The sequence below is a fragment of the Scyliorhinus canicula genome, chromosome 5 (assembly GCF_902713615.1).
Source record: "Scyliorhinus canicula chromosome 5, sScyCan1.1, whole genome shotgun sequence".
In the NCBI taxonomy this organism is placed as follows: domain Eukaryota; kingdom Metazoa; phylum Chordata; class Chondrichthyes; order Carcharhiniformes; family Scyliorhinidae; genus Scyliorhinus; species Scyliorhinus canicula.
In genome coordinates, this window is record NC_052150.1 from 167,890,604 (window position 1) to 167,918,571 (window position 27,968).

At 48.1% G+C, this 27,968-nt stretch overlaps 1 protein-coding gene across 1 annotated transcript in view; it reads right to left on the minus strand.

Moving 5' to 3' along the window:
• Window positions 1-27,968, minus strand: part of cubn (cubilin (intrinsic factor-cobalamin receptor)) — a 450,080-nt gene that overhangs the window by 19,112 nt on the left and 403,000 nt on the right. The window contains exons 55-58 of the mRNA XM_038796451.1: window positions 19,571-19,733; window positions 16,232-16,440; window positions 13,183-13,327; window positions 5,404-5,585 (exon numbers count right to left, since the gene is read on the minus strand). Coding sequence (XP_038652379.1) covers window positions 5,404-5,585; window positions 13,183-13,327; window positions 16,232-16,440; window positions 19,571-19,733 — 699 coding nt within the window. The remainder of the gene's footprint in view (window positions 1-5,403; window positions 5,586-13,182; window positions 13,328-16,231; window positions 16,441-19,570; window positions 19,734-27,968) is intronic.

Below are 27,968 nucleotides of genomic sequence, written 5' to 3' on the forward strand. Positions count from 1 at the left end.
AAGATCTATTGGGAGGCTCCCTCTCCCACTACAATGGAAATCCTGCTCACCCCCATCAGACCCACCCCCCCGCCCCCCATGAGCGACCATCATCATCCCTCCACCAGAAATTCCCATCAGCCCCTCCCCACTAGAGACTCCCAACTAGACTCACACCAGAGACCAGCGTCAAAGATTTCTGGTGCGGCACACTGTTGGGATTCTCCATTTCGCCGGCTGGTCAATGGGGTTTCCTATTGTGGGGCAGCCCCACTCCGTCGGGAAACCTCTGGGCTGCCGGAAAAATGAAGAATCCCCACGGCGGAGAATCCAGCCCATAGTCTCTCAAAAGGAGAATCCTGCCCCTTATCTTCAAATGGGTGTTAACCCAATCGCATTAACTCTGAAACTTAAATACGTGACCGTGTCAGCCTGAAACGTGCACTTCTCTCACTTTAACTGAATATCAGCATTTTTAACCTCTTGAAGACTTCTTCCGAATCCACTTCGTGCTTCTCTGGTGTTGCTCCCACCATTGAGACAGTGGTTAGCACTGCTGCCTCATAGCACCAGGGACCCGGGTTCAATTCCGGCCTTTGGTGACTGTGGAGTTTGCACTTTCTCCCCGTGTCTGCATGGGTTTCCTCCCAGTGCTACAGTTTCCTCCCACAGTCCAAAGATGTGCAGGCTAAATCGATTGGCCGTGCTAAATTGCGCCTTAGTGTCCAAAGGATTAGGTGGGGTTACAAGGTTACGGGGATAGGTGAGGCCATGGGCCTAGGTAGGATGCTCTTTCAGAGGGTCAGATTCAATGGAGCGAATTGTCTCCTTCTGCACAGTAGTGATTCTATCGCAAGTTGGCTGAGACACAGAAAACAGAAATAATGTCAAATGGATAATTTTCAGACTGGAACATGGTGTACAGGAGTTTCCCTCGGGGTCAGTACATAGGTCACTTCTTCTCTTCATGGACATTAATGACCTAGTCTTGGATGCGCAAGGTACAATTAATAAATTTGTATGTGACACCAATTTCAAAATATTTTGAATTATAAGGAGGATAGTGATAGATTTTAAGAGAACAGATGGAATGGTGAACTAGGTGGACAAGTGACAGATGAAATTTATTGCAGAGAATTTTGAAATTAAACTTTTTGGTGGGAAGAATGAAGAAAAGGCAAAGGGTCCAATTCTGATGTGGAGACAGGGCAGAAGAACTTGGGGGTTTATGAGTACAAATCATTGTATGTGCCTTGAGCACCCTGGGCTTTGTGGTTCATATACGCCATGATGTCCTGAGGAAGGAACTATATATATTGTACACAATTATCTATGAAATTTAAGGAATATTATGGAAAGCAATGCTTTCTCATCCTGCTGTTGCTTTCCACATGTAAATTAACAATTATTTACTTTGATGGACAAAGCACCTTTGACTTGCTTGATCAATTTTTGCAGAAGATTGAGTGATATTGTAGATGTTCTAGTGGTAGCTTGGAAGTAGGTAAGTGCAAGACAGTTTAGGACAGTGGTCACCTTTCTTTGCCGATCACTCGCTAATGAGTGTGGCTACCCATCTAAAAAAACTCTACGTTACTGTTCATGGGTTCTGTTGATCCTTGCATGGCTGATGGCCCCGATCCTAGAGCCGCATATTCGAATGCACACTTGGCCTCTGTTTCCATGAGGTGGGATTGGTCCTTGGACTCTAGATCGCTGATATTCCTTTATCAGGCTCCTTTACCGGGCCTCCTCTTGCCGTTGGGTGTCCCTTCAATCAGGAGGTTCCTCAAAGTCAGTCTCTTCAGAGCAAGGTTCTCCCAGGTATTGATGTCTATGATGCATTTCTCAGACAGCATTGATGGTACCTCTCCAAAGACTTGAGGTGACGTCTGTATGTAGTCCAAGAGTCTAAAAGATAAGCCTTCAGGGTATGTTTAAAGTGCTTCCTTTGTACTCCTCTTGTTTGGGAGCTTTCCTTTAGCTGGGCAAAGAGGGAAGAACAGAGGGAGTATTCAGAATTCTGAGCTGGTACGGGAATTGAACCCGTGCTGCTGGCCTTGTTCTACATTACAAACCAGCTGTCTTGCCCACTGAGCTAAACCAGCCCTAAGGGGCTGATGACGCATTCCTGCTTGACTCCAGTCTTGACCCCAAAGGTTTCTGCCTTATTTCCATCGGTGAGGACTGTCGCTGACATCTTGTCATGGAGGAGTCAGTGATGTTGATAAATTTCTCTGGACAGTTGGCCTTTGACAGTGTCTTCCAAAGCACTTCTCAATTGACAATTTGACTTCCCAAGTCAAAAGCCTTGGTCAGATCGATGAAGGACGTGTAGAGTGGTTGATGTTGCTTATGGCATTTGAAGTTGCCAAGCAGTGAAAACTATATCCGCTGTTCTGTGGTTTGGTTGGAAGGTACACTGGCTCTCCATATGATTTTTTCATTCTGGGAGAAAATGGCCAGCAAGGATTTGGGTAAAGATCTCCCCATTGACGGAGAGTAGGAAGATTCCTTGGTAGTTCCCACACTCCATTTTGTCTCCTCTCTTGAAGATGGTGGCAATGACGCCATCCTTGAGGTCAGCAGGAATAATCTTGTCCACACCTGCGGTTTTTCCATTCTTTGTGTATTCTTAATGGCAGCTTTAACTTCGTCCACGCTTGGTGGGAATTCAAGATTATCATTGATGGGGAGTTGGGGTACTTCTTCAAACACGTCCTCATCTATGATTGTATCACAGTTTAGGAGTGGAGTTCTTTTAAGCATCATCTTCATCGAAGGCCGATGTTTTCTCTGTCTCTCAAGAGGATTCCATCCTTACTCCATACCAGCTTAGGGTATTGGGTCCATATACTGCCTTGATGGCACTGAAGAAGCCCCAGGTGTTGTGCTTGTTGGCGAGGAGTTGCAGCTCCTTAGCTTTCGCATTCCACCATTGGTTCCTAATTTCCCTTGTTCTTCTTTGTACCTCCGCTTTGACTAATTAATGAGCTCTCCTTGCACGTTATGTTGTTTCACCAGGCGTGGAGAGCTTTCCTCTTCTCGTCAATAAGGTCTTGAATGGTGTGGTCATTCTCTTCAAACCAGTCTTGGTGATTCCAGGTCTTGTAGCTGATGTTTTTTTCATAGCTTGAGATGGTGGCTGTCTTCAGCTCTTTCCAGTTTTACTCCACTCTATTAGAATGGACATTTTGGAGATTTTGCTGAAGACATTGTTGGAAGTTCACAAGCAAGCTTGGCTCTTGAACCCACTCAATGTTGACCTTTTTTCTGATCTGTTTCCTCATCTCCCGTTGCATCTAGTGGAGTGTGATGGACATAGAGGGGCGGATGAGCTAATGGTCTGTCTAACAGTTATCTGCACTGACCATTGCTTTGGTGATGAGTGCATCCTTTTTATCTCAGGATTGGATGATGACAAAGTTGATCATGTGCTAGTGCTTTGATTGTTTGAAGTCCTGAACTTGTCTTTTTCGTAGAACAGTGTGTTAGCGATGGCAAGCTGGTATTCCGCGCATTTGGTGAGTAAGAGAACGCCATTGGAGTTGTAATTTCCAACTCCTTCCTTTCTGATGGTTCCTTTCGAACCCTGGTGTTGAAGTCTCCAAGGATGATGATCTTATCTTCCTTAATAATGTTGGAGTGTACGGTGTCCAGGGTGGAGTAGAAGCCTTTCTTGGACTCATCATTGGCATCAAGGGATGGGGCATAGGCACACAAGACTGTTGCCTGCTGTATCTTGGCAAGTTGCAGACGGAGGGTTATGTGATAGTCGTTGATGCTGACAATGAGCTCTGACGGTCAGTTGATGAGTTTGTTTTCGTTGGTGAACCCAATTCCATGCGCCATGGGCTGAACCTCAGGTCTTCCTCTCCAGAAGAAGGTGTAACCACCGCCATCTTCCCTCAGCCTCTCTTCGCCTGCTCTTTGGGTCTCCTGCAGGGGAGCAATGTCAGTGTTGAAGTGCCTGAGTTCACAGGAAGCAAGGGCAGTTCTTCGCTCTGGTCAATTGTTTTGCTCATTATCCACGAGGGTTTATACATTCCAAGTTCCGAAATTCAGTTCAACTTTGATTTTCTGACCGCAGGTAGATGAGTTTTCCAGCCATGTTGGAGATGGAACAGACTATTTTTAGGGAATCTTTTCCAGCCCTTTCTCCATGCGGGGTGAGCAGAGTGGATCCTGACGAGGGCTGCTTTGTCATGAATAAAGCTGCAGAAACACTCTTGTGTTCCTATTCCAAGAGCAAGTGACTGAATCAAACTCCATCGTCTACATGCAGGTTTGAAGCTAGAGACTTCCAGATCTCAAGGTCCTGTCTCTGTCACCTCTCGCCACAGGTCTTTTCTGTGTGGCAGGTGTGTTGGTTTCCTCTGGGTAGATGCCTGGTGCAGGACATCTTTTAACGTGGATATGCCATTGCATGTCAGCAGACACACCGTCCTTGACACAGGATAAGTCCAGTTCCAGTGGCAAAGGACCCTTGATGACTGGGGATCTCCCTACTGCTGCAGCCTTCATTCGCTATTGCAACGGCTGATATCGTACAAGTATCTTCCATCTGATCCGCCGTTGAGGATTTGTTTTGAATTGCCTACCGATCTTATGGTCATAGGTGACCCTGCCAGGAGTTTAAGACTCCTGATGGCATTTCTCTCAGGATCAACAGAACCTTCAAGCATCTCCACCACGGCAAGATGGCAATCCAAGGAAAGGGGGGGGGGGGGGTCACCTTTACTGCCATGGGCAGTGCTGTTCTCCCAGTCAATGTTGTCTGCAAGTCAGATTCCAGGAGAAGACACAACACCATCATGGCCTCCTGCAGCTTGAAAAGATAGTACGACTAAAACATTCATAGATAGGTTGTTATGTAACCATGGCCTGTGTTAAGGGCACTTTCAATGTAAATAAGCCTCTCTGCCATCCTTTCTTTCAACCTCATCTTTGTCTTCCAAAAAAAATCAAGCAAAGGAAACACTAAGTGAAACACTAATGAGAAATGAAAATGAAATGAAAATGAAAAATGAAATGAAAATCACTTATTGTCACAAGTAGGCTTCAAATGAAGTTACTTTGAAAAGCCCCTAGTCGCCACATTCCGGTGCCTGTTCGGGGAGGTTGGTACGGGAATTGAACCCTGCTGCTGGCCTGCCTTGGTCTGCTTTAAAAGCCAGCAATTTAGCCCAGTGTACTTTGCAGCAACCAGATATACATACCTCTTCTCTTTTCCAAAGCCCCTTTGTAGAAGCTGTTGCTCATTCTTGGTTCCCTTTGTTTACCTCATAATTAGCACAGGATTCTCTATTAAGATGGAGCTCCTAAGAGACTACCATTGAAGTGAAGAGGCAGTGAAATTGGCCACTGCTTGATTTCCTGGCTAATATTTATTTAATGCTGTCATAAGTAACAGAAACATCTCACCTCTAAATAGTCATAGCTGCAGCTACCAGAACGCTCAATGTCAAAGGCGTGAAAGAAGAGGGAGATCTTGTGGCTCTTTGGGGCTCGCAGAATGATTGTACAATCTACTTTATTAGGATAGATGTTGGGCCAGCCAGGACTCTTCAGATAACCAAATGATTGGTTGTATTGTCTGCTACAGCCTGAAAAGAATATTTATGATATGAAAAAAATCAAATCAAATATACGGAATCAGCAGTTATCAGTCAAACTTATTACAAAGCCTAACATGTTTAATTTTTTATGAATTTAAATGGAAAATACAATGACTTAACACAAATGATTAAATATAATACAATTACAGAATCTTGCTGAATTAAAAGATAATTTACTCGGTTAACAAATAGTCATTTGATTTTGATGTCATTCTAGCATCAGATTAATGATTGTTTTGGTTTTTACGAGGCTTTAACCTTTCATCTCCTTTCATTCCTCAAAGGAGAGCAGGTGAATGGACACGTGGAGCTGCAAGGTAACTGTTACAGAAATAATGCCATGGCAGCCAACTTCGCAATTTTAGATTTGGATACCATTGTCGTCATTGTAGCCACCAATTTCTGAGGAGGACCTAAAGGCTGGGATTCTTCAGGGCCACTCGCTAGACACCGAAATTCATGATGGCGCGTAGTATCCTGCGTCGGGCCAAAATAGGATTCGCGCTGGGTGGCAAACCTGTCACAGGTCTCTGTGCCTGCCCCGCCAGCCATAATGGTTTTCCCGACATCCCCATTGGGCTTCCTGCCCCGACCCAGCGGGACCATGCAAATAGCTCATTAGAGGTATTTTACGTCTCAGACTCATCACTCACTAGCCAATTGGGACGCTCCAGCAACAACCCCCCCCCCCCCCCCCCCCCCCCCCCCCCCCCACCTCAGACAATAGTCCAACTGGCGTGAATTGGTGCAAGTATTGAGGAACGTGGACCTGGCGACTTGCAGCCCGAGGGTTGGCAAGCTGGCTTGTGCCATCCCAATAATTGCCACACGGGTGCCGAGGGCGGGGGGGGGGGGGGGGGGGGGGGTGTCCTGCATGGAATCGAGGGGCTCAGGTCAGGGGTCTTTCTTGGGATAGAAATAGGGTGAAGACTTGTGCTCCAGAACTTGCCACAGCCCTAGCCGAGCTGTTCCAGCACAGCTACAACACTGGTATCTACCTGGCAATGTGGAAAATTGCCCAGGTGCGCCCTGTACACAAGAAACAGGACAAATCCAACTCAGCCAATTACTGCCCTATCAGGCTACTCTCCAACATAAGCAAAATGATTGAAGGAGTCAGCAACAGTGCTATCAAGCGACACTTAGCAGTAACCTGCTCACAGATGCTCAGTTTGAATTCTGCCAGGGTCACTCAGATGCTGACCTCATTACAGCCTTGGTTCAAACATGGATAAAAGAGCTGAATGCCAGAGGTGAGGTGAGAGTGACTGCACTTGACATCAAGGCAGCATTTGACTGAGTATGGCATCAAGGAACACGAGCTAAACTGGAGTCAATGGGAATCAAGGGGAAAACTCTCCGCTAGTTGGAGTCATACCTAACACAAAGGAAGATGGTTGTCGTGATTGGAGGTTGATCATCTCAGCTCCAGGATATCACTGCAGGAGTTCCTGAGTTTGGATTAGACCAAATCATCTTCAGCTGCTTCATCAATGACCTCACTTCCATCATAAGGTCAAATGTGGGGATGTTCGCAGATGACTACACAATGTTCAACACCATTTGTGACCCCTCAGATAATGAAGCAGTCCATGTCTAAATGCAGCAAGACCTGGACAATATCCAAGCTTGGGCTGACAAGTGGCAAGTTACATTCGTGCTACACAGCTACCAGGCCAATGACCATCTCCTACAAGAGAGGATCTAACCAACAGCCCTTGACATTCAATGGCATTACCATCGCTGAACCCCCTCAATCAACATCCTGGGGGTTACCGTCGATCAGAAACTGAACTGGACCAGCCATATTAATACTGTGGTTAACAGGGAAGGTCAAAGGCTTGGAAACCTATGGTGAGTAACTCACCTTTGACTCCCCAAAGCCTGTCCACCATCTACAAGGCACAAGTCAGGAGTGTAATGGTTTGCTCTCCATTTGCCTGGATGAGTGCAGCTCCACCAACACTCAAGAAGCTCGACACCATCCAGGACAAAGCAGCCCGCTCGGTTCCTCTCCCTTCTACAAACATTCAAACCCTCCACCAATGATGAACAGTGGTAGCCATGTGTACCATCTACAAGATGCACTGCAGTAACTCACCAAGGTCCCTTAGACAACACCTTCCAAACACACGACCATCTAGAAGGACAGGAACAGCAGATACCTGGGAACCCCACCAGCTGGAGGTTTCCTCCAAGTCACTCACCACCCTGACTGGGAAATATATCGCCATTTCTTCACTGTCGTTGGGGCAACATCCTGGAACTCCCTCCCTAAAGGCACAGTGGGCGTACCTACACCCCAAGGACTGCAGTGTTTCAATAAGGCAAGTCAACACCACCTTCTGAAGGGCAACTAGGGATGGGCAATAAGTGAGCTTGTGGGTCCCCCCCCCATCCATAGGCAATGTCACCCCCCCAAGTGAGGAGATCCCGCTATGGGGTCCCTGGGGGTCCCCTCTTCAGGCTCCTTTACAGTATCCCCTCCCTTCCAGGACCCCCACTCGTCAAACCCCCAAACCTCCTGGAGGCCCTACTTACCTGCCCTGCACTCCCCCACCCTTCAAACACTCCCTCCATCCTCATTTCATGGCATGGCCCCCTTGGCCATTGGCCCTTCCCCTGGCACCCAGGCAGTGCTCCTGCCAGCTTGGCAGTGTCATGCGGCCACCTTGGCAGTGCAAGGTGCCAAGGTGCCCACGTTCCAGGGGAAGGGCCAGGGAGCCAACCTGACCACCCAGGGGTCCCCGATGACCCAAAAGACTCTTCGGTTGCCGTTCCGCCTGGTCCACAGTTGTGTGGACCAGCACTGATCGGCGCCCAGCTGCAGCCTCCCTGGGAATGCCAGAGAATCGAAGGAGGCCGGTGGATCCCGGCAGGTAGGTCGGCCAACGTCGTATCAACGTTTCTACCGTCTCTTTTATTCCATGCGCTCTAATGTTGTTCACAAGTCTGCTGTGGGGCGCTGTACCAAATGCCTTTTGGAAGTCCAAGGATAACACCTCTGGCATTGCAATGCTCTCCCAAGTGCTGTATCAACATGTATTTTGTGAGACTCAAATCCAAACTTCTCTGATGCAGACATGAGTGACTCGCTGAGCCATGTCTGCTAGAGGTTAACTGAATGCAGTAGGAAGGAAAAAACATAATTTTCTATTTTCATTACTTCTTACAAAGAACGTTACAGCACAGGAACAGGCCCTTCGGCCCTCCCAGCCTGCGCCGATCCATATCCTTTATCTAAACCTGTCTCCTATTTTCCAAGGTCTACTTCCCTCTGCTCCCCGCCCGTTCATGTATCTGTCTAGATGCATCGTAAATTATGCTATCGTGCCCGCCTCTACCACCTCAACTGGCAAAGCGTTCCAGGCACCCACCACCCTCTGCGTGAAAAAATTTCCACATACATCTCCCTTAAACTTTCCCACTCTCACCTTGAAATCGTGACCCCTTGTAATTGACACCCCCAATCTTGGAAAAAGCTTGTTGCTATCCACCCTGTCCATACCTCTCATAATTTTGTAGACCTCAATCAGGTCCCCCCTCAACCTCCGTCTTTCCAACGAAAACAATCCTAATCTACTCAACCTTTCTTCATAGCTAGCACCCTCCATACCAGGCAATATCCTGGTGAACCTCCTCTGCACCCTCTCTAAAGCATCCACATCCTTCTGGTAATGTGGCAACCAGAACTGCACGCAGTATTCCAAATGTGGCCTAACCAAAGTCCTATACAACTGTAACATGACCTGCCGACTCTTGTACTCAATACCCCGTCCGATGAAGGCAAGCATGCTGTATGCCTTCTTGACCACTCTATCGACCTGCGTTGCCACCTTCAGGGTACAATGGACCTGAACTCCCATATCTCTCTGTACATCAATTTTCCCCAGGACTCTTCCATTGACATATAGTCCGCTCTTGAATTTGATTTTCCAAAATGCATCACCTCGCATTTGCCTGGATTGAACTCCATCTGCCATTTCTCTGCCCAACTCTCCAATCTATCTATATTTTGCTGTATTCTATGACAGTCCTCCTCGCTATCTGCAACTCCACCAATCTTAATATCATCTGCAAACTTGCTCATCAGACCACCTATACCTTCCTCCAGGTCATTTATGTAGATCACAAACAACAGTGGTCCGAGCACGGATCCCTGTGGAACACCACTAGTCACCCTTCTCCATTTTGAGACACTCCCTTCCACCACTACTCTCTGTCTCCTGTTGCCCAGCCAGTTCTTTATCCATCTAGCTAGTACACCCTGAACCCCATACAACTTCACTTTTTCCATCAACCTGCCATGGGCAACTTTATCAAACGCCTTACTGAAGTCCATGTATATGACATCTACAGCCCTTCCCTCATCAATTAACTTTGTGACTTCCTCAAAGAATTCTATTAGGTTTGTAAGACATGACCTTCCCTGCACAAAACCATGCTGCCTATCACTGATAAGTCTATTTTCTTCCAGATGTGAATAGATCCTATCCCTCTGTATCTTCTCCAACAGTTTGCCTACCACTGACGTCAGGCTCACAGGTTTATAATTCCCTGGATTATCCCTGCTACCCTTCTTAAACAAAGGGACAACATTAGCAATTCTCCAGTCCTCCGGGACCTCACCCATGCTCAAGGATGCTGCAAAGATATCTGTTAAGCCCCCAGCTATTTCGACCCTCGCTTCCCTCAGTAACCTGGGATAGATCCCATCCGGTCCTGGGGACTTGTCCACCTTAATGTCTTTTAGAATACACAAAACTTCCCCCTTCCGTATGATAACTTGACCTAGAGTATTTAAACATCCATCCCTAGCCTCAACATCCGTCCTGTCCCTCTCCTTGGTGAATACCGATGCAAAGTACTCATTAAGAATCTCACCCATTTCCTCTGACTCCACTCATAAATTCCCTCTTTTGTCTTTGAGTGGGCCAATCCTTTCTCTAGTTACCCTCTTGCTCCTTATATACGAATAAAAGGCTTTGGGATTTTCCTTAAACCTGTTAGCCAAAGATATTTCATGACCCCTTTTAGCCCTCTTTATTGCGCGTTTGAGATTTGTCCTACCTTCCCGATATTCCTCCAAAGCTTCATCAGTTTTGAGTTGCCTCGATCTTATGTATGCTTCCTTTTTCATCTTAGCTTGTCTCACAATTCCACCAGTCATCCGTGGTTCCCTAATCTTGCCATTTCTATCTCTCATTTTCACAGGGACATGTCTGTCCTGCACTCTCATCAACCTTTCCTTAAAAGACTCCCACATTTCAAATGTGGATTTACCCTTAAACAGCTGCTCCCAATCCACATTCCCGAGCTCCTGCCGAATTTTGTTATACTCTGCCTTTCCCCAATTTAGCACTCTTCCTTTAGGTCCACTCTCATCTTTGTCCATGAGTATTCTAAAACTTACGGAATTGTGATCGCTATTCCCAAAGTAATCACCGACTGAAACTTCAACCACCTGGCCGCGATCATTCCTCAATACCAGGTCCAGTATGGCCCCTTCCCAAGTTGGACTATTTACAGACTGCTCTAAAAAACTCTCCTGGATGCCCCTTACAAACTCTGCTCCATCTATGCCTCCAACACAACACGAGTCCCATTTAATGTTGGGGAAGTTAAAATCTCCCATCACAACCACCCTATTGCTCCTACATTTTTCTATAATCTGTCTGCATATTTGTACCTCTACTTCATACTCGCTTTTGGGAGGCCTGTAGTAAAGTCCCAACAATGTTACTGCAACCTTCCTATTTCTTAGCTCTACCCATATTGCCTCAGTGCTCAAATCCTCCATAGTGCCCTCCTTAATCATAGCTGTGATATCATCTCTGACTAGTAATGCAACTCCTCCACCCCTTCTGCCTCCCTCTCTATCCCTCCTGAAGCATCTATACCCTGGGATATTCAGTTGCCAGTCCTGCCCTTCTCTCAACCAAGTCTCAGTAATACCAATAACATCATATTCCCAGGTACTGATTCAAGCCCTAAGTTCATCTGCCTTACCTGCTACACTTCTCGCATTAAAGCAAATGCACCTCAGACCACCTGTCCCTTTGCGTTCATCATCTCTTCCCTGTCTACTCTTCCCCTTAGTCACATTGAGTTTATTATCTAGTACCTTACTGGCTTTCGTTGCTGCCTCTTTACTGACCTCTAACTTCCTAATCTGGTTCCCATCCCCCTGCCACATTAGTTTAAAACCAAATGATTGTCAAAAGATTATGGGCGAAATTCTCCGATCCCCACGACGGGTCGGAGAATAGCGGGAGGGCCTTCCCGACATTTTTCCCGCCCTCCCGCTATTCTCTCCCCCCCCGCCCAACTCCCGACACGAATCGCTGCCGCCGTTTTTTTACGGCCGGCAGCGATTCACAGCTGTTCGATGGGCCGAAGTCCCAGCCCGTTACGCTGTTTTTACGAACGGCAAACAGACCTGGTCTGGCCGTTCGTAAAAACGGCGGGAACAACTCGCTTTTTATAACCATGGCACCGATTGGCACGGCAGTACCACGGCCGTGCCAAGGGTGCCATGGGCCCGCGATCGGTGGGCACCGATCGCGGGCAGCGGGCCCGATGCCCGCGCACTATTTGTCCTTCCGCCGCCCCGCAGTATCCATTCGCGGGGCGGCTGAGGGGCATCCCGGCCCGCGCATGCGCGGGTTTCGCGCAAATACGCGATGACGTCATCCGCGCATGCGCGGGTTGGCGTCAGCCGGCGCTAACTCGGGCAAGCGGGCTTAACGAGATTGCGGCGTCGGGCTGCTAGCCCCGACCGGGGACCAGAATCGGTTCCCGGTCGGGAAGGGGCGCGCTGGCGTCAAACCCGCCCGGGTTTGACGCCAGCCTTACGATTTCTCCCGTTTTGGGAGAATCGCGCCCTATATTTTTGTTAAACACATACTGGTGTTCAGGAAATTTATTTTCTTTTACATGTAGTATTGGTCATATATGTTTTGGTTGTAATTACTGTGAAAACATATAAGTAACCCAAGCTTCAGATTTAGTCATACTGTATACTGGGAAATTAAGTACAATGTACCATTTTACATAGAATTTACAGCGCAGAAGGAGGCCATTTGGCCATCGAGTCCGCACCGGCCCTTGGAAAGAGCACTCCACCCAAGGTCAACACCTCCACCCTATCCCCATAACCCAGTAACCCCACCCAACACTAAGGGCAATTTTGGACACTAAGGGCAATTTATCATGGCCAATCCACCTAACCTGCACATCTTTGGACTGTGGGAGGAAACCGGAGCACCCGGAGAAAACCCACGCACACACGGGGAGGATGTGCAGACTCCGCACAGACAGTGACCCAAGCCGGAATCGAACCTGGGACCCTGGAGCTGTTAAGCGATTGTGCTATCCATAATGCTACCGTGCTGCCCGTAAAATTTTACATTTTAACGTATATGTTGTACTTTTGAAATTGGGAGGGAGTGTAGTGTATTACAGCTGCCTCTATGCTGCCCTCTCTGTTGGCAAGGGGCAAATAAAATTAGTTTCATAATGACTGCCTGCAGTTGAACATATGTTAGTATTGCATTAATTAAGGGGAAAAGAGTCAAGCATTTACCTGCAACCTCGTACATTAGCTGGAATCTATTTCCACTCTGGTATGCCTTTGATGTAAAGTCAATCTTAATTGTGCGGCCATATGAATAGAAATCTGGAACAGTTGGATTGGAACCACAGAATCGGTGAATCTGCCCAAAATCACTCTAAAATGAGAAAAATATAATAATTTTAAACAGAAATATAAAAGGCTCAACTCCGTGAAACTTTATATAACAATCTTTCTCAAGATGAGCTCTCGTTCCTGGTGACATTCAAAATGTTCATCTGGAAAAAGCTGCAGCAATGCAGTCATTCCCTCACAAACAAAATTTATCTATCTTGCTAATTTTATGAAATCTCTGGACTGGTCCTATTGAAAATATCAAAATCTCAATAATCTATTTTCTGAAATGCCTGAAAGGATTTTACTTCATTTGGCAAAATGTATTAAACACAAATCATTGATTAGATATTGTATCAGACACTCCAGCCATTAATTGGGGCAGCATGGTAGCACAGTGGTTAGCACAGTTGCTTCACAGCTCCAGGGTTCCAGGTTTGATTCCCGGCTTGGGTCACTGACTGTGCGGAGTCTGCACTGCGTGGGTTTTCTCCTGGAGCTCCGGTTTCCTCCCACAGTCCAAAGATGTGCAGGTTAGGCGCATTGGCCCTGCTAAATTGTCCCTTAGTGGCCAAAAAAAGGCTGGGTGGGGTTACGGGGATAGGGTGGAGGTGTGGGCTTAGGTAGGCTGCTCTTTCTAAGGTCCGGTGCAGACCCAATGGTCTGAATGGCCTCCTTCTGCACTATAAATTCTATGAAATCTAAAAATATACTAGTAAATTAAAACAGACATGTTGTTGAAACTTTTCCTTTTGCACTCATCAGTACCTTTAGCAAGAATACCAAATGTAAAGGGAACAACAATTTCTACTTCATGAGAAGAGAAAGCTGATTTTTTGGCAAGTGGATTGTGATTAATAGAGGCATCGCCTTGGAGAATGCACCAATCAAATTGAAGCAAAGTAGTAGAGGGAGTTGGATGGTACAGTGTCACAGTGTCAGTCTGGCTCAACAGTGTCAACCTTGGCTCCATGGTATACCCTTGCTGATATATCCCATGATTGTGGCTTCAAAGGTTCATTTCAGTATTTGAAATGCTCCATTCTACAACCCCAGGATCTAGTTCACCAGGCTGATGACATGGATGGCGGGACTGACATATGGGGAGAGATTGAGTCAGTTAGGATTATATTCATTGGAGTTTAAAAGACTGAGGGGCGACCTCACAGAAACCTAAAAAATTCTAACCGGACTAGACGGAGTAGATGCAGGAAGGATATTCCCAATGGCAGGGGAGTCCAGAACCAGGGGTCACAATCTAAGCATATGGGATAAACCATTGAGGACTGAGATGAGGATAGATTTCTTCACTCAGAGTGGTGAGCCTGTAGAATTTTCTACCACATAAAGCGGTTGAGACCAAAACATTGTGGGCGCAATCTACCGGCTGTGTTATGCCCGAAAGACAGCGCAACGTGGTGCAACGCAGCAGGTAGATGACTGGGAATCTTTCTTCCAGGATTTACCTGGCTCGCCACACCTCACAATCCTGCGATACATCGCGCTGTGAATCCTGACCATTGTGAGCAAGTCACATTTTACCAAATCAATATATTAGAGTGAGACCGATAGTCTCACTCTAATATGCACTCCCACAATCTACCTAATGCATTGTGATCTAACCCCCTCACCTTGGAGACCTCGGGCGGACGCAGCTTTGTGCTGGTCGCCACAAATGGGGACCAGATGGAACAGCACTCGTGGGGCTCACCCAGGGGGTTGGATGTCCCCAGATGCTTGCTCTCTGGGAAGGGTGGCACCCTGGCACTGCTGGTGTCATCTGGGAACCTTGGCACTGCCAGGCTGGCACCCTGGGGGTACCACCTGGCTGGCACTGCCAAGGTGCCCAGCTGACATCTTACCATGCTGCGGTCTGGGCCCAGGGTGCCCAGTGCGGGTGCAGGGTCAAGAGATCGGTATGCTATTTGCACTGAGGAGTTCTGGCGAGGCCCAATATCTACCCGAATGGAAGTTCAATAGTCTGGTCTTTCTCGGCACTCCGAGCGCAAGGAAACACCTGGCTAAATGCACCCGCTCTGTTCCCGTTTGGGTAGATTGCGTCCTATAGGTTTTCAAGGAGTTAGATATAGCTCTTGGGGCTAAAGCGGTCAAAGGATATGGGGGACAGCGGGATGTAACTGAGTTGGATGATCAGCCATGATCATAATGAATGGTGGAGGAGGCTCGAAGGACCGAATGTCCTCCCCCTGCTCCTATTGTCTATGTTTCTATGATACTTTCTTCAAGTTGTCACATCAGTCAAGAGAGTTATCCATCTAGATAGGATGTTAAAGTGCAGCCCAGCTGTCCCTTCAGGCAGATTGATCACTATTTCAGAAAAGTAGGGCATTCTCCTAATATCTTGGTCAAGCTCCATTTTGCTATGCATAAATTAGTTCTTGCATTTCCCCACGCAATAATAGTGAATGCATTTCAAGAATTATTTAATCGGCTATTATACACTTGCAGATATTCTGAGGGCATGATTCGCACGGTATAAATTCAAGTTTTCTTATTTCTTTTCTTTTCCCTCTGACCTATGAGACCTTAGTTCAAATCCATCTCTTCTGTGGACTTATATTCTATTCCTCTATGGACTGACATGATGGATGTTTTACTCTGCTTAGTGTTAAGAGTTTTAAGTATACAAACCTGGGTGTTCTAAATACAAAGCTATCAAAAGGTTGGTCATAATTCAGCACTAACTGCGGTGGAGTGAGGTGGGTTGGGAGTTTGGGGGGGGGGGGGGGGGGGGGAATGATGCCACAGGGAGAGAAATTGCAAGCAAGTAGCACAAATGAAACATTTCCTAAGTGCAAAGATTGTACAAGAGTTGTTTCAGTATGAACCCAAGCTGAAGGATAACTAATTGTCCCCTGAATACTGAATAGTACATTATGTCTATGTTACATTAATATAGTAAATAATAAAAGTGTATCCATCTGACCACTGGCCAATCTTCAATCTCCAGGTAATCTACAGTACAGTCTGGGCTAGCTGGTAAATTGAATTCTTGTACTGTCACTCTGATTTGTTCCTGTGCAGGAGCATCAATGATCCAGTGGCATCTGGTGAGAGGTGGATAATCATCTGGGTAACCAGGAGATTTAATCATCTGAGGCGTGTTGGTAGCATTGATAGTTCCGCCACACAGCACTAGAAAAAAATCAAATGAATAGATTGGCAAACTGCAACTGCAGGACATGATGCACAAATGTTTTTTTGGGGCACTTTTTGAAACTAATATGTTCACTGTAGAAGTCCCATTTCAGATTGGCTTTTCTTAAATTAACTGATAATTTTAGTTATTGCAGTTACATTACGCAATAAAATGTAGGCAGAATTCCTGTGGGTTATCACAGACAGGAAGAAAATCCCTGATGTTTTGATGGTAAGCAGCAGGTGGCGCCAGTGCACTATCAAAGTTAAGTTTGAAACCAAAATTATTTCATGCACAAATAATATGGAAAGTGAATCAAGTAAACTTTATTCTATCTGGGTCTCGTTTTGTACGGTCGATAATTTGTTCTCTTGAGAATTTTAATGATAATGATAATTTTAATGATAATGACTGGCAAATGAGCAGAACGTTATGGGAAACAGTCAATCCTATCATGATTCTGTTTGAAGTTATTCCCGAATAACAGGTTTCAATTTGCATCTTAAAACTTAATTTAGGCTGTCTGTCTAGTTGAAGTGATAAAGTGATTAGACTCCAGCTGAACGGAGAAGTACCTCTCACTTTGTGTGACTGACACTGCCTCTGTGCATGTGGAAGAAGTGCTCCCCCTAGTGTTGTGGCACATTTCAACACAGCCGATTTCTTATTAAAGGGGCAGTACTGTTGAAAGTCAACAAAATCAGAGAGCTAAATCTGCTTATCAAGGTGAATTATTTTAGTGTTAGGAAATGGAATAGATTCCCATTTCAAGCACTTCCACTTCTGGTATGCCATGGGCTTGCCACCATGGCCTGAATATTCTGGCCGGTCCGACAATGACGCAACCTTCTCCGTATATTCCCTGGCGGAGGAGGGTGAATACAACAAATCCGCATTGACAGTGGCAGAACCAGAAGATCCCGCTGCCGGCCAATGGCTGGACAGCGCTGCCACCGTGATACCGGCGGAGTATTTAGTGGCAGATGGTGGCAATTGAGCCGGATTGCCTCTCCGCTCGTAGTTCCAGTCCAAAAAAAAATCTAGCCGTCTCTCTCTTGTCCAACCGTACAACCCTTCCAGGCAAGATCTGTGCATTGCAACTGGATTCTACGATCATCTGTCCAGGGCTTTTCAGTTAGAGGTAAGGTGGAAAAAAAGTGTCCTTTTTTCACCGCTAACTGCTGTAAAGCAGATAGGTTTAAAGGTCCATTCACTGAGAAACCAAATAAGTAGGTTTGGGAGAGGGGGTGGGATAGGATGGGTCATGGGTCAGAGGTTGTTGGATGGCCAGTGAGGGCTGAGGAGTGGTGGTCAGCTGTGCACGGAGTGGGGTGGGGAGAATCAGGTGGTTAGTGTGAGGGGTGGTCAGTAGTGGGGTTAGGGTTGATAGTGGTGGGGGTGTGGTTGGTCAGTGGAGGGAGGGGTGGTCAGGGAAGGTGTGGGTGGTCACTGGACGGTGATTAGTGGGGGTGTCAGTTTGTGGGGAGGGCAATAATGGGGTGGATGTGTAGTCGGGTGTGGGGAAGGCAGTCAGGAGAGGTGATCAGGGGAGGTGGTCAGGGGGGTATCGGGTTGTGGGAGGGCAGCCATGGTGGTGCAGAATAGAGAGGGCAGTTGATGGTTAGGGTGCAGTCGGGGTTGAGAGGGCTGTCGAGGGATGGTAGGCTGTGTGTCCCAATGGGGTCGAGGAGTCCGGTGGTCGTTGAGGTATTGGGGTGTATCTGGGGTGGGGGGAGGATAATTAAGGACTCTTATGGAGTGTTGGAGGGGCTCAGGGAGTACTCAAGAGGCATGTGATGGGTTATGTGGTAATGTGGGAAGTTCTGTTGGCCTTGGGGGTCGGGGAGGGGGTGAATGTGGAGGTCGTAGAGGGCCAATACGATAGTGACCCAGATGATAGAAGTGGTTTGAATTTTCTAACCTTTTCTAGGTAACTGTTACTGCAATACAATTGGAACCATCCAAAATTTGTGATTTAAATGTCATTATCAGATGGTTCCCAGTGCAGCTCAATTTGCCCATCGCAAGTTTGAACTTCCCAGGCAATTGCCATGTGATCCTCACCGTGAGGATTTCCCACTGCATCTTTGCCCCCCCCCCCACCAAAACAATGCGCCAGAGCTCGGATGTTATAGGCCTATACACTTTTCCAACAATGCAATTCTCAAGATCATCTGTGCAACTTTCATGAAATATCTGCAGAAACCACAGAGCAATGGTTCTCACAGATCTTCCTCCAACATTACAGCAAACAATTTGTAGAACCACTGTTAAAATTCAACTCCAACATTCCTTAATTTGCCTTTCTGTAGTAGTTTGAATTTTCCTCTTAAGTCATCAACCATTCTTGTAGCTTCCAAATTGGTTTGGTGAAAATATCATGCCATGATCCCTGGCCCAAGGTGTATTGAAGCTATACAAAGTGAGGAGACAGCATTCATCACTCAATTGCTATTTTTAAAGTAGCCCATTGGAAGATTCCCTGATTGTTCCCTGGGTATATGCACCCAATGGTTTGATACTCACCTGGGCAGACCCAAAAGGTTGGCGGTTCAGTGCCTAACATGTGCTAAATAAGCCATGACAGAAGTAAGGTAGAGTCCTCAGGTACGAGAGAGCAATTCAGCCAGAATTTCAGAATGCTATAACTGACAATAATGCCACATAATGCTGCACTCTTTCTTTCCCCTCTCTCATTCCATGGTGTAGCTACTTGTTACATGTAAGGTCAAACATTAAGAAGGTCATCAGAGGATTTCTAATGGCCTTGAAGCTTATTACCAAACTTGGTGATAATGGATAGCCAGTATTCCGGAGAGGAAACAAGTGGTCTGAAAATTCAAGAATAATATCAGGTCACCTCTTCCTAATCTACAGGTTCATAGCACTGGGAAAATCCGTGTGTTAGTATATATAATACTACAAGATGTTCATCCACATTCAACTCAAAACTACATCATCCTCATCTAAATAAAAACATTAGTAAGTATTTCACTTTGACTGTTATTGTTTTAAAGTTATAATTTGTAAACACCATATTCTATTTAATATATAAAAGATACCCTTCCTTATTAATGTGTGAAATGTGCTGACATTTAGATTATCCTTCATCTTTATTTAACTTACAGTCATTGGCTATATATGTTGCTTTGAAGCCAGCTAATTCGATTGAGTAGCCAGAGATGAATCTCACAGTAAGGAAGTTATTGGATGAAACAAAGGGAGGTGGAAGTTGAGAACCACAGTATGTGCCAACTAATGGACTGTTTATATTCCCTCCATCATAAATCTGAAAAACAAAACCACAAGATGAAAGTCTGATATTGTTATTCACAATCTTCATTTATTGAAAGATTTGTTTTTCTCTCACTGTTCAAAAAATATTTGTTACCTACCTAGACAGACAGGGCAAAACAAATGATGAGACTTTGTCCCTATCCTCAATACCTGTTGTTGTGTAAGTATCTTTACTTCTGTTCAATCAATATTTCTCCAACTGTTTAAACAACTAATTCATTCCAAGGTTATTCTCTGGGCTCAAACTGTAACTGTAACTCTCAGTAAGCAATCTATAAATGGTGACATTCAATCAAACATATGTCCTTTTTGTGCGTCTTTATCAATTACTTGCAATGTAGCAGGTAAATTCCTGGCTCAAGTCGCTTTGGCTTCCATGAAGTTTAATCGACAGAATATAGGGTTGAATCTGAAACAGATATTTTATCCTCTTCACCTGATTTTAATTTACAGACTCAAACTTGGTGATAATGGATAGCCAGTCATGACAGCTGGAAATCTACCTTGTGCTTTTTTGTGAAGAGGTGGTAAATTCCAGGGCATTCAAAAGACTGGGAGAGAGCAAAGGTACCTAACAGTGAAGTCTCAGTCTGTAGAAGGCTGTGTTAACAATGGCAAACACATCTAGTGGCTGATAAATGGGACATTGGTCAGCATTCTATGGAAAAATTTCTAAGTGTGCTAGCGAGCGGGAATTGCCGTGAGTTTCCCGGCGCTCAGCCCAGCGAGGCCGGCAACGCTATTCAACATTAATTGGTCCACTTAACAAGGCCTCACAGGCGTCTCGTCCCAAATGCCGGCTCACAAGCTGATTTGCCGGGACCGCGCACGCCAAGTTCGAGCAGTACTTAAGCTGCACTTGCTCAGCCAACTCCAGCCAGCTTGCAACAATGGTGCCGAGGAGACCAACCGCAAGATTTGGGAATGCTGATCAGGGGAGGCTCCTGGATGCGGTGGAGGCCAGGAGGGATGTCCTGTTGCCCCGGGGATACAGGAGGGTGAGCCACAAGACAGCCTGGGATGAAGTGGCGCAGCAGCGAGCTCGGGCAGTGTGACCAGGAGGACTGGCCTTCAGTGCCGGAAAAAGATCAATGGCCTACACCGGGCAGCACGAGTGAGTAGACACCAATGTCCCATACCCCCCGCCACACCCCCCAAGAGAGCATCCCCCCCCCAGGCGACCCCAACCCTCCCTCCATCCCCCTCTCCCTTCAGCCCTCCCTCCACCCACCACTACAATCCTCACTCCACCCCAACCCTCTCTTCACACACCCCCCTCCCACAACTGTCAACCACGTGTGTGGCTAACGAGGCCCTCTCTGTGTCCCCTCAGGAAAACCTCCCATAATCTCCGGGAGAGGGCCCAGACTGGCGGTGGGCTGCCAAACTTGAGAATCCTCACCTCCTTCCAGGAACCCGAAGGTGACCAGGGTGGGCGAGGACAGGCGGCCACCCAAGCAGAGGTTGGCAGACAGCGCAGAGATACGGAACCACCGGCTACACCCGGAGGAACTGTCGAACGTGAGTACTGATTGCCTTTAGTGACTGACCCATCCTCTCCACTGACCACATGTCCATTCTCCAGCCAAAGGCGCCAGCCCATCCCGGGGGACACCCTCTCCTGACTCTGAGAACACCTTGGAGGAGAGCTCTGAGGATGCAACTGTTATAGTCGCGGCACAGCTGTCATCCCCACCCTCCACCAGAACAGATACACACACGTCTGTGGGACATGTTAGTGATTAGGCTTTTGGGGCTCAATCTGGTGTGCACCACACTGCTGATGATGCACATCTGGTGGAGTCAGGAACCCCCAGCTGAGACAGTAAGGGATCTGCTGGGTTCCTGGACACAGCTGGGTTCCAGCCTGATGCTGACCCTCTGGAACAGGGTTAACCGGAGCTGATGGAGACATTAGGGAGTGGCTGGGACATTTGGCGAGAGATGTCAGCAGGTCCATAGCAGCTTGGAGGAGTTGGAGAGGCTAAGGGCGCACGAGATGGTGCCGGTAATGAGTGGCAGCGAGGCCAACACTGCTAGGGTGGGGACCGCAGTGGAGAGCCTGGTCGGCACCATTAGTGAAGGTGTCCAAGGCGCCGCACAGTCGGTGACAGCCATGGCTGAGGGTGTCGGCAGTAAGTCTGCCTCGTTGGGGGATGTCACCCAGTACCAGGCCGACCTTGTTTGGTTCTGCGGGACATGTCCGCTCTCAGATGGGAATGGTTGATGCGTGACGGAAGTTGTCCCAGTAACAGGTGGGGATGACAGAGGCACTGCAGAGCATGGCCCGGTCACTGAGGGATGTGTCCCGGTCACTGACGAGCATTGCCAAGGGCATCAACACCATACTGCCGGCATTGGGGAGCCACCAGGACTGGCAGAGCCAGATGATGCAGTGACAGCCAAGGCTCGAACCAGCTGCCCCTTCAAACGATGGCAGCCCCAATGACTGGAAGGAGGGAGCGCTGACTACCAACCCGCCCCCATCCCATGGGGGCCACCAGCTCTCCCGAGTTCCACCCCTCTGATGAGGACATGTCTCTGGGTCAGCACACGGAACAGGGCAGCCCGGCTGTGCATTTGCAGTCAACAAGTGAGGCAGGGTCCTCCAGCCCCAGAGGATGCTCACCAGGGGCATCGAAGGCCATGGGACAAGGTAAGCAGCTGGCAGCCTCCACCTGAGATGTGAATCCTGGGGAGACACCTAGACGTATTGGTTTAGCGAGGAGGGCCAGGTACGTCGAGGATCACTGAGGGCACTGGGGGAGGGGGACAGAGGAGTAGGGACAGGGGAGGGGGACAGGGGAGGTAGGGAGTGTGGTTATGTAGAGAGTTGGGTGTGGGGGGCGTGGGGAGAGTGGGGACCTGTATTGAACAATAAACACCCTTGGCACAACCAGTAGGAATCCTGTCACCGTGCAGGCGATGGGTGTGAGTGAGCACTCAGCAGACAGGTAGGGATCACACTATGGCATAGATTGAGGAGCACCAGCGCACAGTTTTCTGAAGGTTATCATCATTCCCCTGTCCTCGACAGTGACCCGCGGGCAGTGCCAACACAGTTCCAGCAGCCTGAAGTGATGTGACACATACCTGTCCCCATTTCCCACCCTCCCAGAGTAAGAATGTGACGATGTTCCAGGCCACAGCCTAGGTGAATCCGGCCAGTATGAGGGCCTCTCTTGCACTCCAACCTTGCAGGACCCTCACCACTGCCACCTGTCCTGCAGCCTCCGGCTGGGCCTTAAGTTCCTCCGTGACCTCGACCTCCAACTCCTGCTGGTTCAGCGCCTCCTCACCACCGTTGTACCCATCCCTCGCCTCCTCATCCTCCTCCTCAAAGATGGCCACATGTTCCTCGTCACCAACCTCCAGCTTGTCGCCCCGCTGCTGTCTGAGGTTGTGGGGGACACAGCAGACCAAAATTTATGCGTGGAGTCAGAGGAAATGAGTGAGATTCTTAATGAGTACTTTGCATCGGTATTCACCAAGGAGAGGGACATGATGGATGTTGAGGCTAGGGATGGATGTTTAAATACTCTAGATCCTGTCGGCATAAGGAAGGGGGAGGTTTTGGGTATTCTAAAAGGCATTAAGGTGGACAAGTCCCCAGGACCGGATGGGATCTATCCTAGGTTACTGAGGAAAGCGTGAGACGAAATAGGTGTGGCCTTAACAGATATCTTTGCAGCATCCTTGAGCACGGGTGAGGTCCTGGAGGACTGGAGAATTGCTAATGTTATCCCTTTGTTTAAGAAGGGTAGCAGGGATAATCCAGGGAATTATAGACCTGTGAGCTTGACGTCAGTGGTAGGCAAACTGTTGGAGAAGATACTGAGGGATAGGATATATCCACATTTGGAAGAAAATAGACTTATCAGTGATAGGCAGCATGGTTTTGTGAAGGGAAGGTCATGTCTTACAAACCTAATATAATTCTTTGAGGAAGTGACAAAGTTAACTGATGAGGGAAGGGCTGTAGATGTCATATACATGGACTTCAGTAAAGCATTTGATAAAGTTTCCCATGGCAGGTTGATGGAAAAAGTGAAGTCGTATGGGGTTCAGGGTGTACTAGCTAGATGGATAAAGAACTGGCTGGGCAACAGGAGACAGAGAGTAGTGGTGGAAGGGAGTGTCTCAAAATGGAGAAAGGTGACTAGTGGTGTCCCACAGGGATCCGTGCTCGGACCACTGTTGTTTATGATATACATAAATGATCTGGACGAATGTATAAGTGGTCTGATGAGCAAGTTTGCAGATGATACTAAGATTGGTGGAGTTGCAGATAGCGAGGCGGACTGTCAGAGAATGCAGCAAAATATAGATAGATTGGAGAGTTGGGCAGAGAAATGGCAGATGGAGTTCAATCCAGGCAAATGCGAGGTGATGCATTTTGGAAGATCTAACTCAAGAGCAAACTATATGGTCAATGGAAGAGTCCTGGGGAAAATTGATGTACAGAGAGATCTGGGAGTTCAGGTCCATTCTACCCTGAAGGTGGCAACGCAGGTCAATAGAGTGGTCAAGAAGACATACAGCATGCTTGCTTTCATCGGACGGGGTATTGAGTACAAGAGTCGGCAGGTCATGTTACAGTTGTATAGGACTTTGGTTATGCCACATTTGGAATACTGCGTGCAGTTCTGGTCGCTACATTACCAGAAGGATGTGGATGCTTTAGAGAGGGTGCAGAGGAGGTTCACCAGGATGTTGCCTGGTATGGAGGGTGCTAGCTATGAAGAAAGGTTGAGTAGATTAGGATTGTTTTCATTGGAAAGACGGAGGTTGAGGGAGGACCTGATTGAGGCATACAAAATTATGAGAGGTGGGGACATGGTGGATAGCAACAAGCTTTTTCCAAGAGTGGGGGTGTCAATTACAAGGGGTCACGATTTCAAGGTGAGAGAGGGAAAGTTTAAGGGAGATATGCGTGGGAAGTTTTTTACGCAGAGGGTGGTGGGTGCCTGGAACGCTTTGCCAGCGGAGGTGGTAGAGGCGGGTACGATAGCATCATTTAAGATGCATCTGGACAGATATATGAACGGTGGGGAACAGAGAGAAGCAGACCTTGGAAAATAGGCAACAGGTTTAGATAAAGGATCTGGATCGGCACAGGCTGGGAGGGCCGAAGGGCCTGTTCCTGTGCTGTAATTTTCTTTGTTCTTTGTTCTATGTATGACAAAGCACATGGAACCCAAAAACAAACAAAGACCACAATAAAGTGGTCGACTCTCTGGGCAGTGTACTGAAGGGCACCCGCACAGTGATCAATGCATCGGAACCGGATCTTGAGGAGTCCGATGCACCGCTAAATGACAGTCCGGGTGGCTGCATGGACCTCGTTGTATCGGGTCTCCACTTCAACCTCCGGTCTACGTACTGGCATCATTAGCCAGGTCCTCAGTGAATATCCTTGATCCCCCAGTGAATATCTTTTATCCCCCAAGAGCCAGACATTCATTCTGGGGTGCTCCTCGAAGTGAACAGGGATTGCCCCTGTAGCTGTCATGGCCACTCTCCGGGAAGCAGGCACACACATGCCTTATCTTCATCTGGTGGTCACAGACGAGTTGAATGTTGAGGGAGTGGAACCCCTTTCGGTTGATATACGGCACCCCCAGATGGTCCAGTGAACGCTGGGAAACATGCGTGGCATCTAGGACTCCCTGAACCTGGGGCATCCCGCCGGTGGCGGAGAAGCCTGCTGCCCAGGCATCTTGCTGGGCTTGGTCCATGTCAAACATGATGTAGTCTTCCGCCTGGGCATACAGGGCATTCGTGACATGCTGGATGCACCTTTGGGCTGTGGCCTGTGAGATGCCACACAGATCCCCACTCGAGCCCTGAAATGATCCTGAGGCGTAAACGTTCAGGGTGATGTGTTGGGTAGGCTGGGTCTATGTGGACTGCGTTTGATGCAGTGTAGAGAGAGACAGACTTCCAACACTTGATGAGATGCAACATGATTCTATTTAACATCAAACTATTTTACATGTTCAACTGTGGGTTGGCACTATGCTGACTTGACTGGAGACCTGAGGCTAGCCTGACCAGACTAACTGACTACCACACGGTGTTTGCACTGGCTGCTGCTCATGAGCTCTGACTGTCTCAGAGGCTGGATCCCGAGAGTGCGGGAAAACTGGTGCCCTCTGGCTTTATAGTGATCGTGTCCTGTCTGGTGATTGGCTGCTGTGTTCTGTGTGCTTACTGGTCATCTTGTGTGTCAATCACTGCCTGTCTGCACTCCAGTATACATAGATGTATATTATGACACAGTGTGCGGTGACTTTGACGGCCACATGTTTCAAGTCCGTGAGGATATGGCACAGGTGCCGCACTGTCTCCTTGTTGAGGCGGAGCCTTCTGCAGCACACGTTGTCTGTCATTTGTTCAAACCACCAGCGATGCTTGTACACCCTAGGCCATTGCCGGACTCCCCCTAAGGGTCCCTCTCTAGCCTGATGGGCGGCCGGGTCCTCAGGATGTGGGGTCCGGTACATGGACTGCTGCCTCGTGCATCTGCAGACGCTGTCGTCTGCTATCGTCTCCAGCGCCTGGCCGCATCGCGTAGCACCAACACCACTAAAGCAACCTCTGCATTCAACAACACTGCCATAGCATTCAATATCGGGAAAGAAATGGGAGAGGGAGTGAGACTGGGAAACAGCGTTGGCTCCCACCACGGAACCCTCCCCCACTGATCCCTCCCCCCGCCCCCGTCCCTACCTGGAACACTTTGCCTATGTACTCTAGGCTGCAGCGAGTCCCCCTCACTGGGCCTCAGACCCTGTACCCCGGACACCCGCTCACACTGTCAACCAAACCGGGTGCTGGTCTCCTCCCCGTGGTACCCTTGGAGTGGACACGTCCCTCGGAGCTGTGACCCATCCCCTGGGTGTTCGGATGTTGTCTGCTGCGTCCGTGGAGTTGCGTCCTGCAGTGTTCTGGCACACTGTCCCAACTTCAGGGTGTGATTGGGATTCTAGGGAATGACTCGCACAAGCTACATGGCCCAACCACCTAAGGGTTGGGTTGTGTGAAGCAATAATAATAATCTTTATTATCACAAGTAGGTTTACATTAACACTGCAATGAAGTTACTGTGAAAAGCTCCTAGTCGCCACATTCTGGCGCCTGTTCAGGTACACAGAGGGAGAATTCAGAATGTCCAAATTACCTAACAGCGCGTCTTTCGGGACTTGTGAGAGGAAACCGGAGCACCCGGAGGAAACCCACGCAGACACGGGGAGAACGTGCAGACTCCACACAGACAGTGACCCAAGCCGGGAATCGAACCTGGGATTCTTGTGCCGTGAAGCCATAGTGCTAACCACTATGATACCGTGCTGTCCATTTAATCACGATTGCCAATTGCCTATTAGCAATAGCCTTCAGCCGCGCAGCCAGAGGCCTCGGCAGTTGGTGGGGGTTGTGAGTGGTCGTTGGGGCAGACGGGCAGGGACAAGAGTTGCCACTGGAATGGGTACACACTATCCAGGCGTTCGCATGGTGGTGCAGTGAGCGGTTGCCCCCGCCATCCCCCCCCCCCCCCGCCCCCCCAGCATCCCCTCACTTTCCCATGCAGCCCACCCAGAGGCCCCCCACCCCCAACCCGAACCAAGGGTCCCCCATTCCCCACCGAGCACAGTGACAGGAAGCCCAGCATCCCAGGGCTCTTTGTCTGCGAGCAAAGATGGCTGCTCACCTCCTCAGCTCCCCACAGAAGCCATTCCGCAAGGTTCATGTTTTTCAAAAGCAGTACTAATCAGCGTCAGCATGAGCACTTGCTGGGGAGGCCTATGGATAATGGGTAGCTCTCGTTAACTGTATGGAAATGGGGCTTAAGTGGTGATAATTGGTTTCTCGCCACGCTACGGCGAGATTCCGAATTCACTTACGGGAGTGGGCCTGTTGCATCGCAAACTGTTTGGCACCTGGCATAGATCTCGTTTTTGGCCTCTCCCGCTATTCACCGGCCTCATTTCAATTGAGCGAGAGCGTAACGAAGCTGGAATCTCGTGCCCATTGATTATGGGCACCTATAGTATTAAGTGTGCATTATTTGTATAAATGGAGGAAACTAACAAAAGCTTGTCGCTTTTTAATGTGGGCAGAGTAAATACCAAATAGTGCATTTGGGCAGATATAGTTTGAAAGCACTGTAAACAATCAATGACGTTTACACATGGTGATGTTTCATAATAAATCCAACAGAAATCAG